Source organism: Neolamprologus brichardi, chromosome 14, assembly GCF_056152115.1.
Source record: "Neolamprologus brichardi isolate AB-2024 chromosome 14, ASM5615211v1, whole genome shotgun sequence".
Taxonomy (NCBI): Eukaryota; Metazoa; Chordata; class Actinopteri; order Cichliformes; family Cichlidae; genus Neolamprologus; species Neolamprologus brichardi.
The window spans coordinates 10674513-10690519 of record NC_142117.1 but is presented as its reverse complement, the minus strand read 5'-3'; the positions used below and the strand labels follow the sequence as shown (position 1 = coordinate 10690519).

Sequence of the window (16007 nt, the reverse complement as noted above, 5' to 3'; positions counted from 1 at the left end):
CACATAAAGAGAGGGAGGTGCAGAAAGGCACAGAAAAACATGACAGCAATTAGACAGCATTCCTGCCACTTACTTTCAGGCCCTACTGACTATATAAAGATAGCACTGCTGGGGCAATAACCGGGAAGTGGAAAGAACATCATTTCACCATAAAGTGGCCACGACCAGGTGCTCCCCACAAGAAGTGGAAAGAATTATGAGAAGCGTTGTCCAAGAGCTAAGTAGCACTTGTGGAAAGCAACAGAAAAACCTGGAATCACCGGGTACAGTTATTTCAAAGAAAACAATAAGTAACTCAGCCACCATGGTCACGGTCTCCACGCAAGACTATGTTGGTGAAGACAAAGCTTGCTGAGGGGCGTTTAGAGTTTGCTAAACAACATTTAGACAAGCCTGGGAAATGCTGTGAGAGTATCATGTGGTCAGATGAGACCAAAGCTAAACTCTTTGAATGCCATAAGACACTCCATGTTTAGAGTTGTAAAGGTACGGCAACCCTAATAACACCACACCAACAGTGAAGTTTAGGGGTGGGAACATGATTGTGTGGGGCTGTTTTCAGCATACAGCACCGGCACGCTTCATACAATTGAAGAACAGATGAATGGTTAAAATGTACCGAGATAAAAAAAAATCTGTTGCCGTCTACCAGGATGATGAAGATGAAACAAGGGTGGATGTTTCAGCAAGACAATGATCCAAAAACACAGCCAAGGAAACTCTCAACTGGTTTCAGAGGAAGAAAGTAAAGCTGCTAAAATTTTCCAGTCAATCACCTGAAAAGAACTAAAGGTCAGAGGTTGTAGAAGGAGCCAGTGAAACCTTCAGGACTTGAAGACTGTTTGTGTGGAAGAATGGGCCAAAATCACACCTGAGCAATGCACATGACTAGTTTCTCCATAGAGGAGGCATCTTGAAGCTTTCATCACCACCAAAGGCTTTTGTGCAAATTATTAAATAAATTTCAATTAGTGTGTTCAATATGTTTTCCCTGTGTCATTGGATGGGTTGTTACTGACATCTGGTAAGAATTTAATGTCAACAGCACCTTTAGAAACATATTTATTTAGAAAATTGGTGACAATTCAATACTTATTTTACTCGCTGTACACATCAGAACTCAATGGTGCGATATCTAAAGCAAACCTCACTGCAAAAAGAAAACTAAGTACACCTGCTGGTGTGGATAACACCAACAACCAGAGCACAGTTGGAGCACAGTTATTGTCGGGCCAATGAGTAACTTTAATGGAGCAGTAAGGGTTTAAGTGCTGTGTTTATGGACAAATTGACAGCAGTTGTTGAAACCTGGAAGAGTGTTAAATTTCCAAAACAGCTTTTTACAACTGATTCTGGGGCCTTTGACACTTTCAGGCAGATAAACAATACATTTTAATGGTTTACTTTGATTTTTATGCATAAATGACAAGCCCACATTACTCTCATGCACATAACAACATTTGTTTTGAGTAATCATGCTGTTCTAATATTTCGACAACTTTACACCTCCTAAATTTGTACTTCACCAGAGTGATAATTCACGTCTCTGTGATGACGAAGACAGAGTTCTTTGTTTTTTTAATCAGAGTTCGCTGTGGGGTGAGATAGAGACATGTGTGGGCATTAATGCAAGTCAGTCAAAATGGCTTCAAATTTAATTCACACATCTCTGGTTTTGATAACATCTGTTCTCAAAGAAGGCTTTTTGTGAATTTAGTTCTTATGTAAAGGGAAAACACAAATTGGCTTTCTAATTAGTTGGTTATCCATAAATGGTAAGTGAACACAGAGCCAGGCTGTTTGAAAAATGTAAAAGTGAAGAAACTGAACAGAATGTTTTCACTTAATGAAATATGGAGGCGTACAGATGCTCAGTCCTTTTCTTTCTTAGCAAGGAAGCATAATTGTTTCTTTTATGAAAAGTCATTTTGTATATAATAACAGGAAAGAGTCACCGGTCTATTTTGTACAGTCTCAGATATAATAGATTCTACTGTAAAATGTAATATTTGCTGTACATGACAGACCGTGAACTACAGAGTTGGCATTTTATTTTTAGCAGCATGTTCTATGACACCAAAGCACGTTACACTCTTGATTAGTTTACTTCATTGACAGGATCAAAAAAGAAAATCTTGATGTAACCCATTGTTTTGTTGAAGCCTCAAGGCTGGTATTTTGGTCATTGTCATCTTGTTTTCTTTAAGTTTGACATTACAAAACTGAGACCTGGATCTGCCAACAACTCGTCAATCACAACATATTCATGCTCTAATAAATATTCTAAACCAAACAACACGCTGTATGAAATAACTTTAGGAGCTAGTGAATTATAGAGTAATATTTACAGGAATCAACAGTAGGATCATTTTCTTGTTTTCACGAGGTCTCACAGCAAAAACTGAAATTAACAGGTGATCAAGCAAGTCCATTTGCTACCTGTTGCTTTTCTCAATATTTGCAGATTATTCATAGTTTCATGACAAATATGTCAGCATGATCAGTGAGACATTCATTTAGTTGCTTTAAATTAACAGTGGCTCCATTTAGAATAAGCAAAAAACACAGTTAGGAATTGACATTGTTTCAGAAGGAGCTGTAAAAATCCCACTTCTATTAGATGATTGGCATCAGTTGTTTCATTCATGCCTCACAATCACCGTGCACGGCTTATTGTCTGCTGGAACTTTCACACTAACACAGGCGACTGTCAGAGTTCGCTTCACCCTGCCAGCGTCCTTCCTGGTGGCTATATTATCAGGAGTGTTTGTAAAATGGGAACCAACTGTTCTTGTGTTGGATTCAGAGAGTTCCCTCAAAACTGAACTATTTGACAGATATGGGGGTTCAGTTATTAACAAAAACATAGTGGATGAGAGGATAGCTAGATAGAAAATACCATTCCTTCTTCTTCTTCTTCTTCTTCTTCTTCTTCTTCTGTTCTTAGGTAATAATGATACCCTGGTCAGTTAGGTAGAAGGATTGCCAGCAACAACATGCAGCATTCGCTTATAAGTAAAGTAAAAACCCTACTGATTCCTGCTGACTGTAATAGAGATCTGTGAGTCTGTGCATGTGCCTCATTTAATATAGCCGGGTTTACAGTTTGTTGAGCCCAAAGGAATATAAATCTGACACACATACGTATGAACACAGACCCTGAAATTAGAATAATGAATTCATTTATTGTACTCGTAGTAACTTAAAGTTTTTGAGAAAAAAAACAGTCAGTCTTGCTTTTTCTCCTGCATAATGCATGTTCCAGCATTCATCTTATTCCAAAGTCATTGATCATTTATGTATTTTTTGGCCTCTCATCTGCATATACAATACTTTATCCTTTTTTTAAAAAAAGAAAACAACACTGATGCATTCCCTCTACATCTTTCATGATTGATTGCACTTTAGCTGCTGACTCACTTTAACGCTGACTGTAAAGTCTTAATTCTTTTATGGGATTTTTGTGGCGTTTGTTTGTTTTCTGTGGGGGGAGAAGGAGGGAGGGCACAGGAAAGGACTCTCCCTCCTCTGTGTGTTTCTGTTTGTTTGTGTTGGTGTGACAGCAGCAGGAGTGATGTGTAAATCGGTGATTGCGAGGCAGGATGATCTGTGACGAGATGAAACGGCGCCGTGTCGCTTTGAACATCAGTGTCAAATTCACACGCACGTATAGCGGGATCTTCATTTCAGCCTTAAATTTGGATTATATATTAAATAAAGCCTACTTCCCTCAAAGTAAACTCAAAGTGAATCTGCGGCAGCCGTCTGGTGGGTCCCCATATGACAAGACAGGCAATCTGTTTTTATGAGCCCAGGTCCCGGGGCAGAGGATTAAATTGCTTATTTGGATCCTGGGTTAAGAAAGTTTACCATAAGTACCTCTGAGGGTTATAGTAACAGGGGCAGAAAAAAGTTCTCTAAAGCTTTTTTAACACCTACCTTTAACTGAGAAGATCCAGGTTAGCTTGTGTCTCCATCTAAGAGTTTTTATGCATGTATGGTTAAGAACAAAAAGCAACTTTGTGTTTTTGGTGAGAATATGCATGTGTTTGATGACAATTAGCATCCTCTGTCGTTCATGCTCATATTTAATATCATTATTAATCTTGTTGTCATTTCTCTTGTGTCTTCAGTTCCAGCCAGTATCTACCAAGTGTCAAATGACATTACGGTGAATGAGGGCAGTAACGTGACACTCAGTTGTTTGGCCAATGGCAGACCAGATCCTGCAATCACTTGGCGACTGCTCAACCCATCAGGTAAGAACTGTCAATCAGTACTCATTATCACATTTGAATAAAAGGTTTTTGTTTTCTTAAGCAAACCATGAAGAAACATCTTTTTTCTTTTTGAGTGCAGAAGATTAATGTCTGTCAGTTTTACTAAAGCTTAAATTTGGTGGCACGACTCTGTTCTGAGGCCCAGAGAGAGCAGAGGCGAGAATCTCATCACTGAAAATGGATATGGCTACAGATAGATAGATGAAAGATGAATCTCGGGTCAGGCTAAAGCATTTCAAATACTATGTTATATATGAGATATGAGCCAGTTGATGGAAGGGTAGGTGGAGAAGTGTATCAGCTGAGATACCAGCTAAGACTGAGATCAGCTGATCTGCGTCGCTTGTGGCTGAAACTGATTTTGCGGCCAATTAACTAACAATGTTGGATTTTTCTGGATCAATTTGTATGTTATGATTTGTTTCATAGCACACATTGGATTGGCAAATACTCAAAACAATAGGAAAGTCCAGAGTTGAGCTATTTGGCCACAATGGCAATAGATATATATATGGAGTGGTAAAAGTGAGGAACAATGAACGAGCTGTCATGCATGGTGGTGGCAGCATCATGCTGTGGGGCTGTTTTGCTGTTAGTGGTACTGGTTACAGTGCATTGCACAACATGTTTTGACCAAGGAGGACTAAATCCAAATTCCTTAACTTTACTTTAAGTCAACCACAAGACGTTTGAAACGGGTGTTCCAATAGGACAGTGATCACAAACACAAATCAAAACTGCTTTTTAGAATGGATAAAGTAGGCTAACATTAAAGTAGGCTGTGTTAGAAGATCACATTAATGCAGTCTTCAGAACCTTTTCTAGCCACTTTAAGCCTCACTCATACCTTGCTTCAGCTGACCCCAGTAGGTCATGTGATAAAGTGGGGCCAGGTCTCATAGTGGTTTTACTCTTAACCCCCAGTGATGGTAATCAGCCACACTTTTTTCATGCCTTTTCTCATGTGATGATGGACGTATTCAACAATGTATCATCACCTCCCAAGTCGAAAAATCTAACCACTAGCTGTTAATACATACCAGCTAGTTTCCACCTTTTGTTTTTAGCTGAAGAAGGGTCATCGACAAGAGGTGAAATCTCTTCACAAACTGAAAGAAGTCCAATTGCCTTCTTTTTTCAAGCTTTTAACCTGAACATTAGGCTTCCAGACTGTTTTCCCAAAGCCCCAACCATTTCAAATAAACTCTACCAATTCTGCCAAGAAGAGTGGTCAAATATCCAGCCAGGATTATTCAAGAAGCTTGGTAAAAAGTATCCTGTCAAGGTGCAACTTGCTAACTTAGTAGTGAGCAAGTGGGCTTATATGTATGTATTTGAGCCTGTATGAATACTTCTGACTTTTTGTGAATTAGAGAAAAATCAAAAATCCCAATTCATTTAAAATTTGTGCACCTGGTTCTTGTTTTTTAAGGTCATTAAAGATGTATGATGTACAATCAGTACACCCTCGAAAAACAGTGCCAAGAAATCATTAAAAGCCCAAAATTGCCCATGATACATGTATATAAACTTTTGACCACAGCTTTATGTCTTGCGCACCTCAATAAAATTGAGAAATGAAACAAATGGTAGTTTGTTATTCACAGTCACAGATGCAGTATATTCACTGACTTTTGCAAATATACCCTAATAAATGCATGTAAATTTAACTTTCAGAGAATCCCTATAGTAGCTTTTTGCATATCAGAATCAGAATCAGAATCAGAATACTTTATTAATCCCGAAGGAAATTAGGGTTACAGCAGGCAGCACACTAATGGCGCATGCGCACTTACAAAGGAACCTTCTGACCAACTTTACACAAACATCACATTGGGGAGACGTGTCAGAAAGGTAGGCTGATAGGAAAAAAACAACGAAAATACATAACATGAAGTAAGAGGAGGAGAAAAAAAACTCCACTCAGACTGAGCTCCTAGTGGGAGAACAGTTTGATAACAGAAAAAACACCTCAGCACAAAAAGCACATGACTATCAATACACCATAGAAACACAAGACAAGCAACAGGGGCGGGTAAACGGTAAGAGAGAGCCGGTGTAGACAGCGCATCCGGTCCTGCAGCATGTCTGCGCTGGTCCAGTCGACTGCCATCTTCCCCGGTAGGGCACAAGCATCAAAGACATTTGGAAAGGGAGAGGGAATCAGTGTGTGCATATCAGTGTATGTGTGTGTGTGTGTGTCCAGAGTTCAGCTGAGACAGTGTCCTTCGCCCCGCCAGGCTACGTAAACAGTCTTCCAGCCAACCCAAGTGGCATGGGGGGAACAGTCTAAACACAGTCGTTATCAGGGTGTTTTGTTCAGCTCCAGCCTTGAGACCGCAGCTGGCGCCGAAGGGGTCTCCGCATGAAGTGATGATGGTTTTTACTTTAGTGCGAACAACTCATATGAATTTCAAAGCTGTTCTAACAGTCCAACACTGGTCTCTCAATCTCCCGTTGGAGAGCCGTGAGCTTTCTATGATGTTATCCAAACTTATGTTCCGGGATGTTGTCATTCTTTTTGCTCAAAGAGCCGATTCTGAGAATTCACGACCGCAGTGCACTTCCCCAAGATGTGATCGAATTTGCGCTCAAAGGTGTTATTTGAGCTAGCCCCTCCAGATGTAATCCAGTTTTTCACTCAGAGGTCTTGTTCTGAGTATTCATGGCAGCCGTGCATTCTCCAAGATCTTCTCCGTGCTGCACTCAATGAGCCCATTTTGAGAAACTCATGCCTCGTCCCATCCTTTCAATCCCAGCGGGCAGCCTTGTGGGGGTTTGAACAGCCGGTTCCGCTTCCATAATTCTTCGATAAGCCAGGGCCAAGCCAGCTCCGATCAGCAAGAACCCTGTTATCATGGTTCCCAATAGGTAGATATCTTCAGCAGTCAGGCTCACCCGAGCCCAGACTTCTCGTTGAGAAGGGGTGTCAATTGCATTCAGAGACCAGTTGATCAAATCCATAATTCCTCTCTTAGGTTTTAGAGAACAGACTGTGAGAGTGTTCCAGGTAAAAGTAAGTAAAAACACAAGACAAGACAAGGACATAAGAAGCTAATCAGGGAAGATAAGGGCAGGAGAGGAGAAAAGTGCGACCGCCTTCGCTGAGAGCCAAAAGAGATGTATAGTTGTATATAGTTGTCAAGCTGGTGTTTATGAATTCCATTAAAGTGTACAGAGGAGCTGGGTTGTGTTACGTCGCTCCATACATGTGCACCCCTGAGATATTGGCGACATTGTTGCTTTGGGATTTAATCCAATTTCAGAGAAAAGATAAATGTCTCGAACTGCTGATAAGCTTGTAGTTTGATGGATGAAGATGCTCGAGTTGACAACATCCCGGTTTGATCGCAGCCTTGCTCTGATTTAAAGTCTTTCTATTTATGTGTCTTTATCTTTTTTTTTTTTTTTTTTTTTTTTCGCCTGTCCCATTTGGTTCTTTAGCCGTCAGAATTGTTGTCTGAAGACCAACAAGGATACCCAATGGATTTATTTTGCCAAATGGATCATTATGGCATTGCCGTATTGGTCCATTTAATCGACCTTTGTTTTTATTATTTATTTTATTTTCAGTTGTTACAGATGGGACAGACATGAGTGAGGGATAGGAAAGGGAGAAAGAAAGAGGAAGGAAAAGAAAAACAAAAGGGGAGAGGGACAGTGAGAAAGGGGGGAAGAAAAAATATCTCCGGGATCACCTGTTGAGAGAAAAAGAATAGAAAACAAGCAAAAAAACAAAACAAAGCAACATACTATACACAACACCATCGCATTAATCTAGCTAAGTGTAAACAGCAGTAAATACTAAATATTGAATGTTGTTGTGCAGCACGCAGGACAGACAGCGCACAATGTGCTTTGAAGTAGCAGCCAAGAAAGGTGTGATTTAAGTCTACGAACAGTGAACACCCATGTGCACACCTGTGTGGATCGGCGCGCTTGTATTCAAATGGTTTCCCCATGTAATGGTCTGCTAGAGGATGTAGAGAGCCATAGCCCCGTCCCCCCAGGGCATGAAGCAGGCATGGAGGAGATCCAGGCCCCAGACATCCAGAGGCCCCAGAGTGCAAGAGCCAAAGGAGGACCACCGGAGGGGCATCCGTGCCACCTTCATGGGAAGGGCTGAGGATCCCTAGACGAGGGGTCACCCAGTGGCCACCGGGCAGAAGCTAGAGGGGGCTGCACCGGCGTGCCCGCCGGCTCCGCCGGCAGCCAGCTGTGCCAGAGTGAACCGAGCCGCAGGCACAGAGGCCAGAGGCCCGAGGGTCCCCCGCGCCCCGGAAGAGGCCTGACCGAGCAGCAGGCGCCAGGCCCCGCCAAGTAGCCACCGGGAGTGAGCTGGTACATACCCGAGCGCCCAGCCCCGGACACCAAGAACCAACAATGCACCGACCCCTGAGGGCATCAGTCACCGGCAGGGAGTGTGGTGAGGGGAGATAGGCCTCCACACTTTGGAGGGCCTTGGAGTTCCCAGAGAGGTGGAGTCTAAGACCCGACCTGACATATAGACACAGACAAACAGGCACACACAAACACAGACATGCATTCCCACCCTCATGCACACATATACAAACACTCAGCACTCACCCAACGTAGGAATAAACGTAAATGGACATGTACACACAATCACACTCCCCAAACATACTCTATACCCCGGGTCCAGGTATCCACCCCCAGAGATGGAAACGGCACCCAGACCCAAGAGATGTTACCCTTCCCTCCGGGGTGGAGGCAAGCAGACCGCCCCAGGCTCTGCAGCAGCAGGGAGGCCAATCGGACAGCCAGCATCTCTTCCCAGCCCCCCCGCCCCGATGGCTAGCAGAGAACGGGGGTGTGTTATGTGTCTTTATCAATTACTGCATCGGTTTGTCAGCACTCCAGACAGCTCTCATCAAATACATCCGCTTCCTGCACCTGGAAGCAGAACAAATCAGAAGTTTCTTTTTCTTTTTTTTTTCTCTGTTTGCATTAAAGAAGAAGCTAGAAGTGATTTTTCCCCCCCACCTAATTCTGCAAGTCGTATGGATCCGACTGGCTGCTTTAATAAAAACTGAAAGCACCCTCCTATTTTCTGTCTGCAAAGCTGAAGGGGATCCCACAGAGTTCAGAGTTACTGCAGGTAAAGTTCCTTTGTAAGTGTGAACAGCTTTTGTTTCAAGGAAATTGATGGAAATGTGGAAGAGGAAGGAAAAAGCAATGTTCAATCATAGATGTCTCACTCTGCAATATACCTGATCTTCATAAGTACGCCTCTGCAAGTTGTGTATAGTTCAGAAAGGAAGGTTCACTTTTTATTATCTAATTTCCCTGTGATTTACTGAGGATACAGGAGGTAGGCACATTCGATAAGTCTTTGTTATTCACTGGAACACTGTGGTAGAAGGAAAATCCTGTTGGTGTCCCGGCTGTATTACTAGTCTACACATGCACCTGTGGTTCCACACCATTTTAAACATAGGCAATTTTGATGTTATTGTTGTTTCGGTGTGCTGCCTCTTTCTTTCCAGAATTCATAAGTCTGACCCAGTTCAAGAGCATATGAGGCACTGCTGGGCAAGATAATGATGGCAGCCTGTAGTGTGACTGCTTTACGCCTTTGCCTGCTAAGGTGACAACGCCGCTTCCCACACCTAGCGATGCTCTCAATTATTTTCTGAGGCCACAGATGTTCATGAGACCCAAAATTCCAGTCCAAGTACAGGCCCAAATCTTTTACTCTGAGCCTTCACTCAGTGTTAAATATCCAGTGTAAAGAGTAAGCTTAAGTCCATAATAGTATGGCCACATTTACCGTAATGAGCATTTCTATTTAACATACTTTAAAACAACATCGTTAATCTTCACTGTAAACCACAGCAGAAGGTTACATCTGTGTCAATAAGTGGAAAAACAAGATGTGTTCAAACTGAGATATATGCATGTTCAACAACAAGGTTACTACAAGCTTTTGCTGCTCATTACACTTAACTGACTCTGATGATTTGTTAGGTATCGTGGTTATTCACGGCATACGTTCACCTTAACACAAATCAGTGTTATAAAGGAACAGGGGAGGAATATTCATAATGTTTTATTACTTGTCAAGTAAACTCTTAAAATGTTAAAGATAACTTTTACATTTCGTGACTCTTCTGCAACCTCGAGTGTGACTCACGGATTCTACTGCCAAAGTCTGGCTGAAGCTCATTATTGCATAACCACATGAATATTCATATTCCCACTGATGACTCTTTGTGTGCATGTTGCTGTGCATAAATGTGTGAAAATTTATTGGCATCCATACACACACATACAAACAGAAGATAAGCTCGGCACAGACACGTTCCTGAGGCCTCTGTCTTTTTAAGGCCCTTCTTTGATCGTGATCGTGCGCATTCATGTATTTCCAAAATCTGATCACCGTCCAAACCCTAAACTTTCAAATTCGATGTATTTGGAAGAACTGTCAGGAACCCAAACTAAACATGACAGAATAAAGGAAAGATCGATGACAGGCATAAATGTACATTTGACAGACTTTCTGGCCAAGTCAAAAGTCTCTCCAGAACTAAGTAACTAAGTATTTAAATTATTTACATTGATGAAACAGTCCACACTTTGTATGGCTTGGAAACAGGTACAGAAAATTCCTGTACCGTGGGCTGTAATATACCAACCACCAATCGAATTAATCTGTGAAGTTAGTATTTTTAAAAGCTTCCAAACAAAAAGAAATAATAATAATTGAAGTGACTGTTAACCTGCTTGTAACCTAACAATGACAATTAATACAGACAGGACAACGTTCTAATTTAAATCAAACTGACCAAACTATAAAAACCAACAAGCCAAACGGAGTATAACAACCCAAGAAGTCAATAAAAAGCAGACAGTGAGCCAGCTCTGGAATACAGCATTGTAAAGTTTTGTCTGTAAAACTTCTTCTCTCGAGGGCTCGCAGATAAAACCTGAAGTAATTTCATAGAAACAAATAAGTCGAGTGACAAATGATGCCTCGAATGCCATAGCTGAGCATTTTCAACCAACTGTCCGGGTTGATATCCCAACCTAGGATTTGTTTATAGGATAGTTAATAGCAGGGTTTCTCAGGCTGTCCACACTGATTATGGCTGTCATCTGTTTCCACGGAGACATCCAGTCTGAAAGTCAGCATTTCACAGTCTTTTGTCTGTTATTGTTGCTTCTGTCAGTGGTTTTCATGAAGCTAATTTGATCAGAACTGACACATTTCATGCACGGTGGATCATTTTTTCGTTTCTGTTTATCTCTCAATTCACCTTGCATGCAATTTTTGTTTTATTGCTGAGAAAGAACGCAGGCACGTTGTTGCACATCATTCTGAGGTCATATAATGTAGTGCTTGGGCAAGTGTGGCAAAGACTTTTAGACCTGCTTTGTTAAGAGCTGCAACTCGGTAAGATTTTTAGCATGATTTGAGATGATAGTGAGGCAAAAGATACTACATTATGAGTATAAATGTGGAATAGAGGCATCTCATTAAAAAAAATGACAATTGATGAAATCAGCATGGTAGCGTGGTGGTCAGCACTGTTGCATCAGGTCCTGGGTTCATATCCACTGACTTGGGGGTAATCTTTCTGTGTGGTGTTTGGAAGGAAGCCAGTGTGCCTGGAGGCATGCGAGCAGAGAACATGCAAAGACGATTGACAGTTTTAAATTAGTTGTAGGTGTGAGTGGTTGTGTGTCTCCTTGTGTTAGTCCTGGCAACCTGTAAATGGTCTACCTTGCTTTTTTCCCCCCACGGCAGTGTATCCAAGCTGCTGCTGATAGGCTGCCACAGCCGGACAAGTTAAAGAAGATGGATGCACAAAAACAGCTGAAACTAAAAGCCAATTTTAACAGTATTTACAGCAGCTTATCTATACTGAGTGTAGCGTATGTATGCATATATGTTTGTAAGTACGTTATGTCTTCCTTAACGAGTGGGCCAGTCTGAATGAAACACTGCACAAATGTCACCCTACATACAGCAATTATTAACATCCATATGTTCTTTTTTTTAAGATTTCTTATTCATTAAAATAATTTTTATTTTATTATTTTGTTCATGTCATCATCCTCCTGCAAATGCGATGTTATGTTCTCTGTTTGTGTTTGTTGCCCGTGTGTAACTGTACTTTTATGTGCACACAGACTTCTGTTCCAGTGACCGCTAAATGTAAAATGAAGAATTAGAAATAAAGTCCTTAAATATCACAGACATATGGCTTAACTGATGACAATTCATTCGGGTAAAGCTAAAAAAAAATGTAACGACCATCTTGACTGCATGTGTTAAGAAACTGCAATAACAAAACGTTTCACTTTAACATGGACAGACTGTCACTTTGTACTTAAACCTTTCCAGTCATTAACCACTGATTAATTTGTCATCAGACATTTGCGATCATTTTTGGAAGGAACTGGCATATGATGTGAAGATGATAATGCTGATAGTGGTGTCAACATAAACTAGGCTGCTATGAGCTGTTAGAAATTACATATTTTGCCACATCATTTGGGCGTTTTGGGCGTTTGACTTCAACACTGTTATCTGAGCTTTAAAGTCCTCTGGCACATCTCCTTAACTCTGATAAGAGTCTATCTTTGGTAAATCAATGGCACTAATGGGTTTAGCTGGATTTTCCTTATCACTGCTATTCATCATTTTCTACTTTCACTGCACTTTGTGCATTGCATTTGAAAAATGCGGACTGCTGTGGGATCTGTCCATTTTTTTTCCTCGTTTCTTATGATTGCCAGACTCCACAGGACAACTTAATTTAACACATATACATCAGGCGTCTCGTTAAATAAGTCCCTTTGACCACAGCCATGAAAGGGAGACTGAAGATCTGAGAAAGGACAGGGTAGGTTCTCCACTGTGGTCCACAGGTTCAGTGTAACTTTTAGCTGCTTGATACAGGGCCATGCTGACTGTACCACACTATCCTGTCATTCTTGTTCTTTTTATCAAAATACTTTCTGTTCAGTCCTTGCGAGGGCTCTGCTGTTAATATAGGCTGAATAACTCATTGCTTGAACTGAATGTGCAGAGGGGAAGGTGTATTCATCGCAGTGGAAGGATTGAAAAGAGGGTAAGGAGAAGCAAAACATGAGTGCGTGAGGGAGGCTGAAAGCATGTGTGTGACACAGAGCAGTTGTTCAGTGCCTACAATCTTCCTCTGACATGCATCTGCTGAGATCTGCAGACACACTGGGATAAATCTCTGTAGCTGGCTGGCTCCTAACTTGGGCCCACTACTGGTTTTGTTTTGGGCTAGAGTTCCTGGGTGGAGGTGGGCTGGAAGGCATCAAGCATGATGAGGGGAGAAATAGAGCTACTGGTCAAGCAAGGAAACTTTCAGAGCACCAAAACCGAAGTCAGACAAGTATGAAAAATACATGCCCTCTGGCTCACTCTCGCTTTCCATGACACAAGAAGGATTCATGCAGAGCTGTAAAGGAGGAGGAAGTGGTGAAAGTTATGCTATCCTTAGGGAAGGAAGGAAACAAAGAAAAAAAGGAAAAAGGGAGCAAGGCAGGATATAGTGAGAGCTCGAAAAGAAGGACAGAATACTGCTTTAATACTTAATAGAGGTGCCATCATTCTTATCATCAGTTATAGCAACTCCAGTTGTTAATTAATGTTCAGTTATGCAATCAGGATCCTCTCAGCTCTGTGGTGTAATAGAGTTTACCAGTTACCCAGCACCGTTGGGAGACTAACCGCAGTGAACCTCCGAGGCTGCAGACGAGCAGGCTGCAGTGAGAACAGTAAGACAACAATGATTAAAATTCAGGTCATAAAGAAGCATCGACTTATTAACTGCACTGCACATTGGCAGCTGAGTGGAAAAGGGGCCACTAAGAGCCTCCTGTAAGCAAAATATCAACACTTTAAGTCCCTCGATGCCTATTCCCTGTCCATCAGCAGTCGTGTTTACTGTCATTGTGTCCTTCAGCAACACCCTGAACTCTTAAGGCGTTCTGGATAATAGCATCGGCTAACTGTAAATTGGTAAGCTATGAATCTACCCCAACAGTTTCATTGCAACAAAGACATCTGTCCAAATGAATTGATTTGGACCACAGCCCACGTTCCTTGGCTATATGATCCCCTGAATATTGAAGTCATAACCCTTTTATAACAGCGTTTGGCAGGGCAGCCTTTCAGAGATTTGATGCTGAGTGCCCTTGACACCCTTCGTACATCAGCCAGAGCGCTGTCGGCCGTGCTCCAAGGCCAGGCTCGGGGAAGTCTCCCCAGGACTGTCACCTTTTCTCGGAAGCTCTCTCTCCCCGTTTCTTCTCTGCGACTCTTTGTCTATCCATCTTGAGCCGTTGTGCCGTCCTCCTCTCCTTCATTTTCACTCTCACTGCCTCCTCCACTTTCCATCATCCTCCAATCTCATCCTTTTGGCAGAAGTATGACAGTCACTTCAGTTGTCCTTCCTGCTCCTCAATTCACTGTCTGGGGAAAAACGTGGCGTTAGCGAGCACAGCAGAACATGCTCGTGCACAGCCGTCCACGTGTATCTCTGCACTCCAGGGGGAGTGGAGCAAGCAAGAGTGCAGATACATAGATGCCTCAGTAGTCTGACTTCCGTGTCGTAGGAGTGGGTGTGTGTCGAGAGACACACACACGTATCATTGTGTGCCAAGCTGTCAGTAACAGAGTGTAGCTGACAAGCCAGCTGATTGTAAGAGTGAAGCGTAAGGTGGTGACAGGTTCTTGTCAGAGCAACCTGGGTCAAAGCTTCCACTCCACATCTCCAGCTGTGTTCAGCACTGCGTGTGTGTGTGTGTGTGTGTGTGTGTGCGTGTGTGTGTGTGTGTGTGTGTGTGTGTGCAATCAATGGAACGCCAGCCCCTTTGGGAAGCAAGGAGAACACAGCTGCTCATCTGTCTCGCAGCAGGTCTCAGATCTGCTGACTGTCACTGTTCACTTGTTTGTTTACAGTCAGCGCCATCAGCAGCTGCTCTGAAATCAGTCTGATGCCACATGCTATACAGGACATTATGAGCACAGCTTGCCCTGTGTCTGCCTAGCCTCATTAGGTGTAGACACCGCTGGGTGGGCTGAACACTAGAGCTCAGACTTGTTTAAAGTCACGACTGTGTTGAAACTCTGCACTTTTTGTCGAAGCCATAACCTTTTATCAGGTTTGAATCCCTGCTGAAGAAACAGAAGCAGGGGGAAGAGAAAGCAAGAAGAACAAGAAATGAGTTCGGTAATGCAGGTCGAGTACAAACTACTGACAAACATTAGGAAAATCGAATTAAACTGAGCAGAGGAACAAAACAAATCCTGCCATGGCAGTAAATGGTTTGATGACCACAAATAAAAGGATGGGATTCTTATACTATGACATATGCAGTAAGCAGCACTCAGTGTCATGGCCACCTGTGAGAGATTTAACCATTTTATGTGATAGCAAAGGCTAAATGATGTTACTGAAGCTCTTAATAACATTTAAGCACTTACCCTTATAATAGGCGTATCATGATATGATTTATGTTCTTCACAACAGTAGTGCAAGTTTTTCCTTCTGGAAAAAAGAACATGTCTGGATCTAAATTTACATAGAACAGGCACAGCTGTACTGATATTCTACTTGAACATCAGCATGGCTAAAGATAGTTTTTATCTTTCACGTTTTTCATCTGCGTGTGGGAAGCGAAGCCTTGCTTCAGTAGGACATTGTGTTAATAAGTATTATTGCA

General features: G+C 42.1%; 1 protein-coding gene across 3 annotated transcripts in view; it reads left to right on the top strand.

Annotated features, from left to right (window-relative positions):
* The window catches only part of lsamp (limbic system associated membrane protein), a 468508-nt gene that overhangs the window by 420472 nt on the left and 32029 nt on the right, over positions 1-16007 (top strand). For all 3 annotated transcript variants that reach the window (XM_087850805.1, XM_087850806.1, XM_087850804.1), the window contains one exon: positions 4134-4259. In XM_087850805.1, the coding sequence (XP_087706931.1) occupies positions 4134-4259 (126 nt within the window). The remainder of the gene's footprint in view (positions 1-4133; positions 4260-16007) is intronic.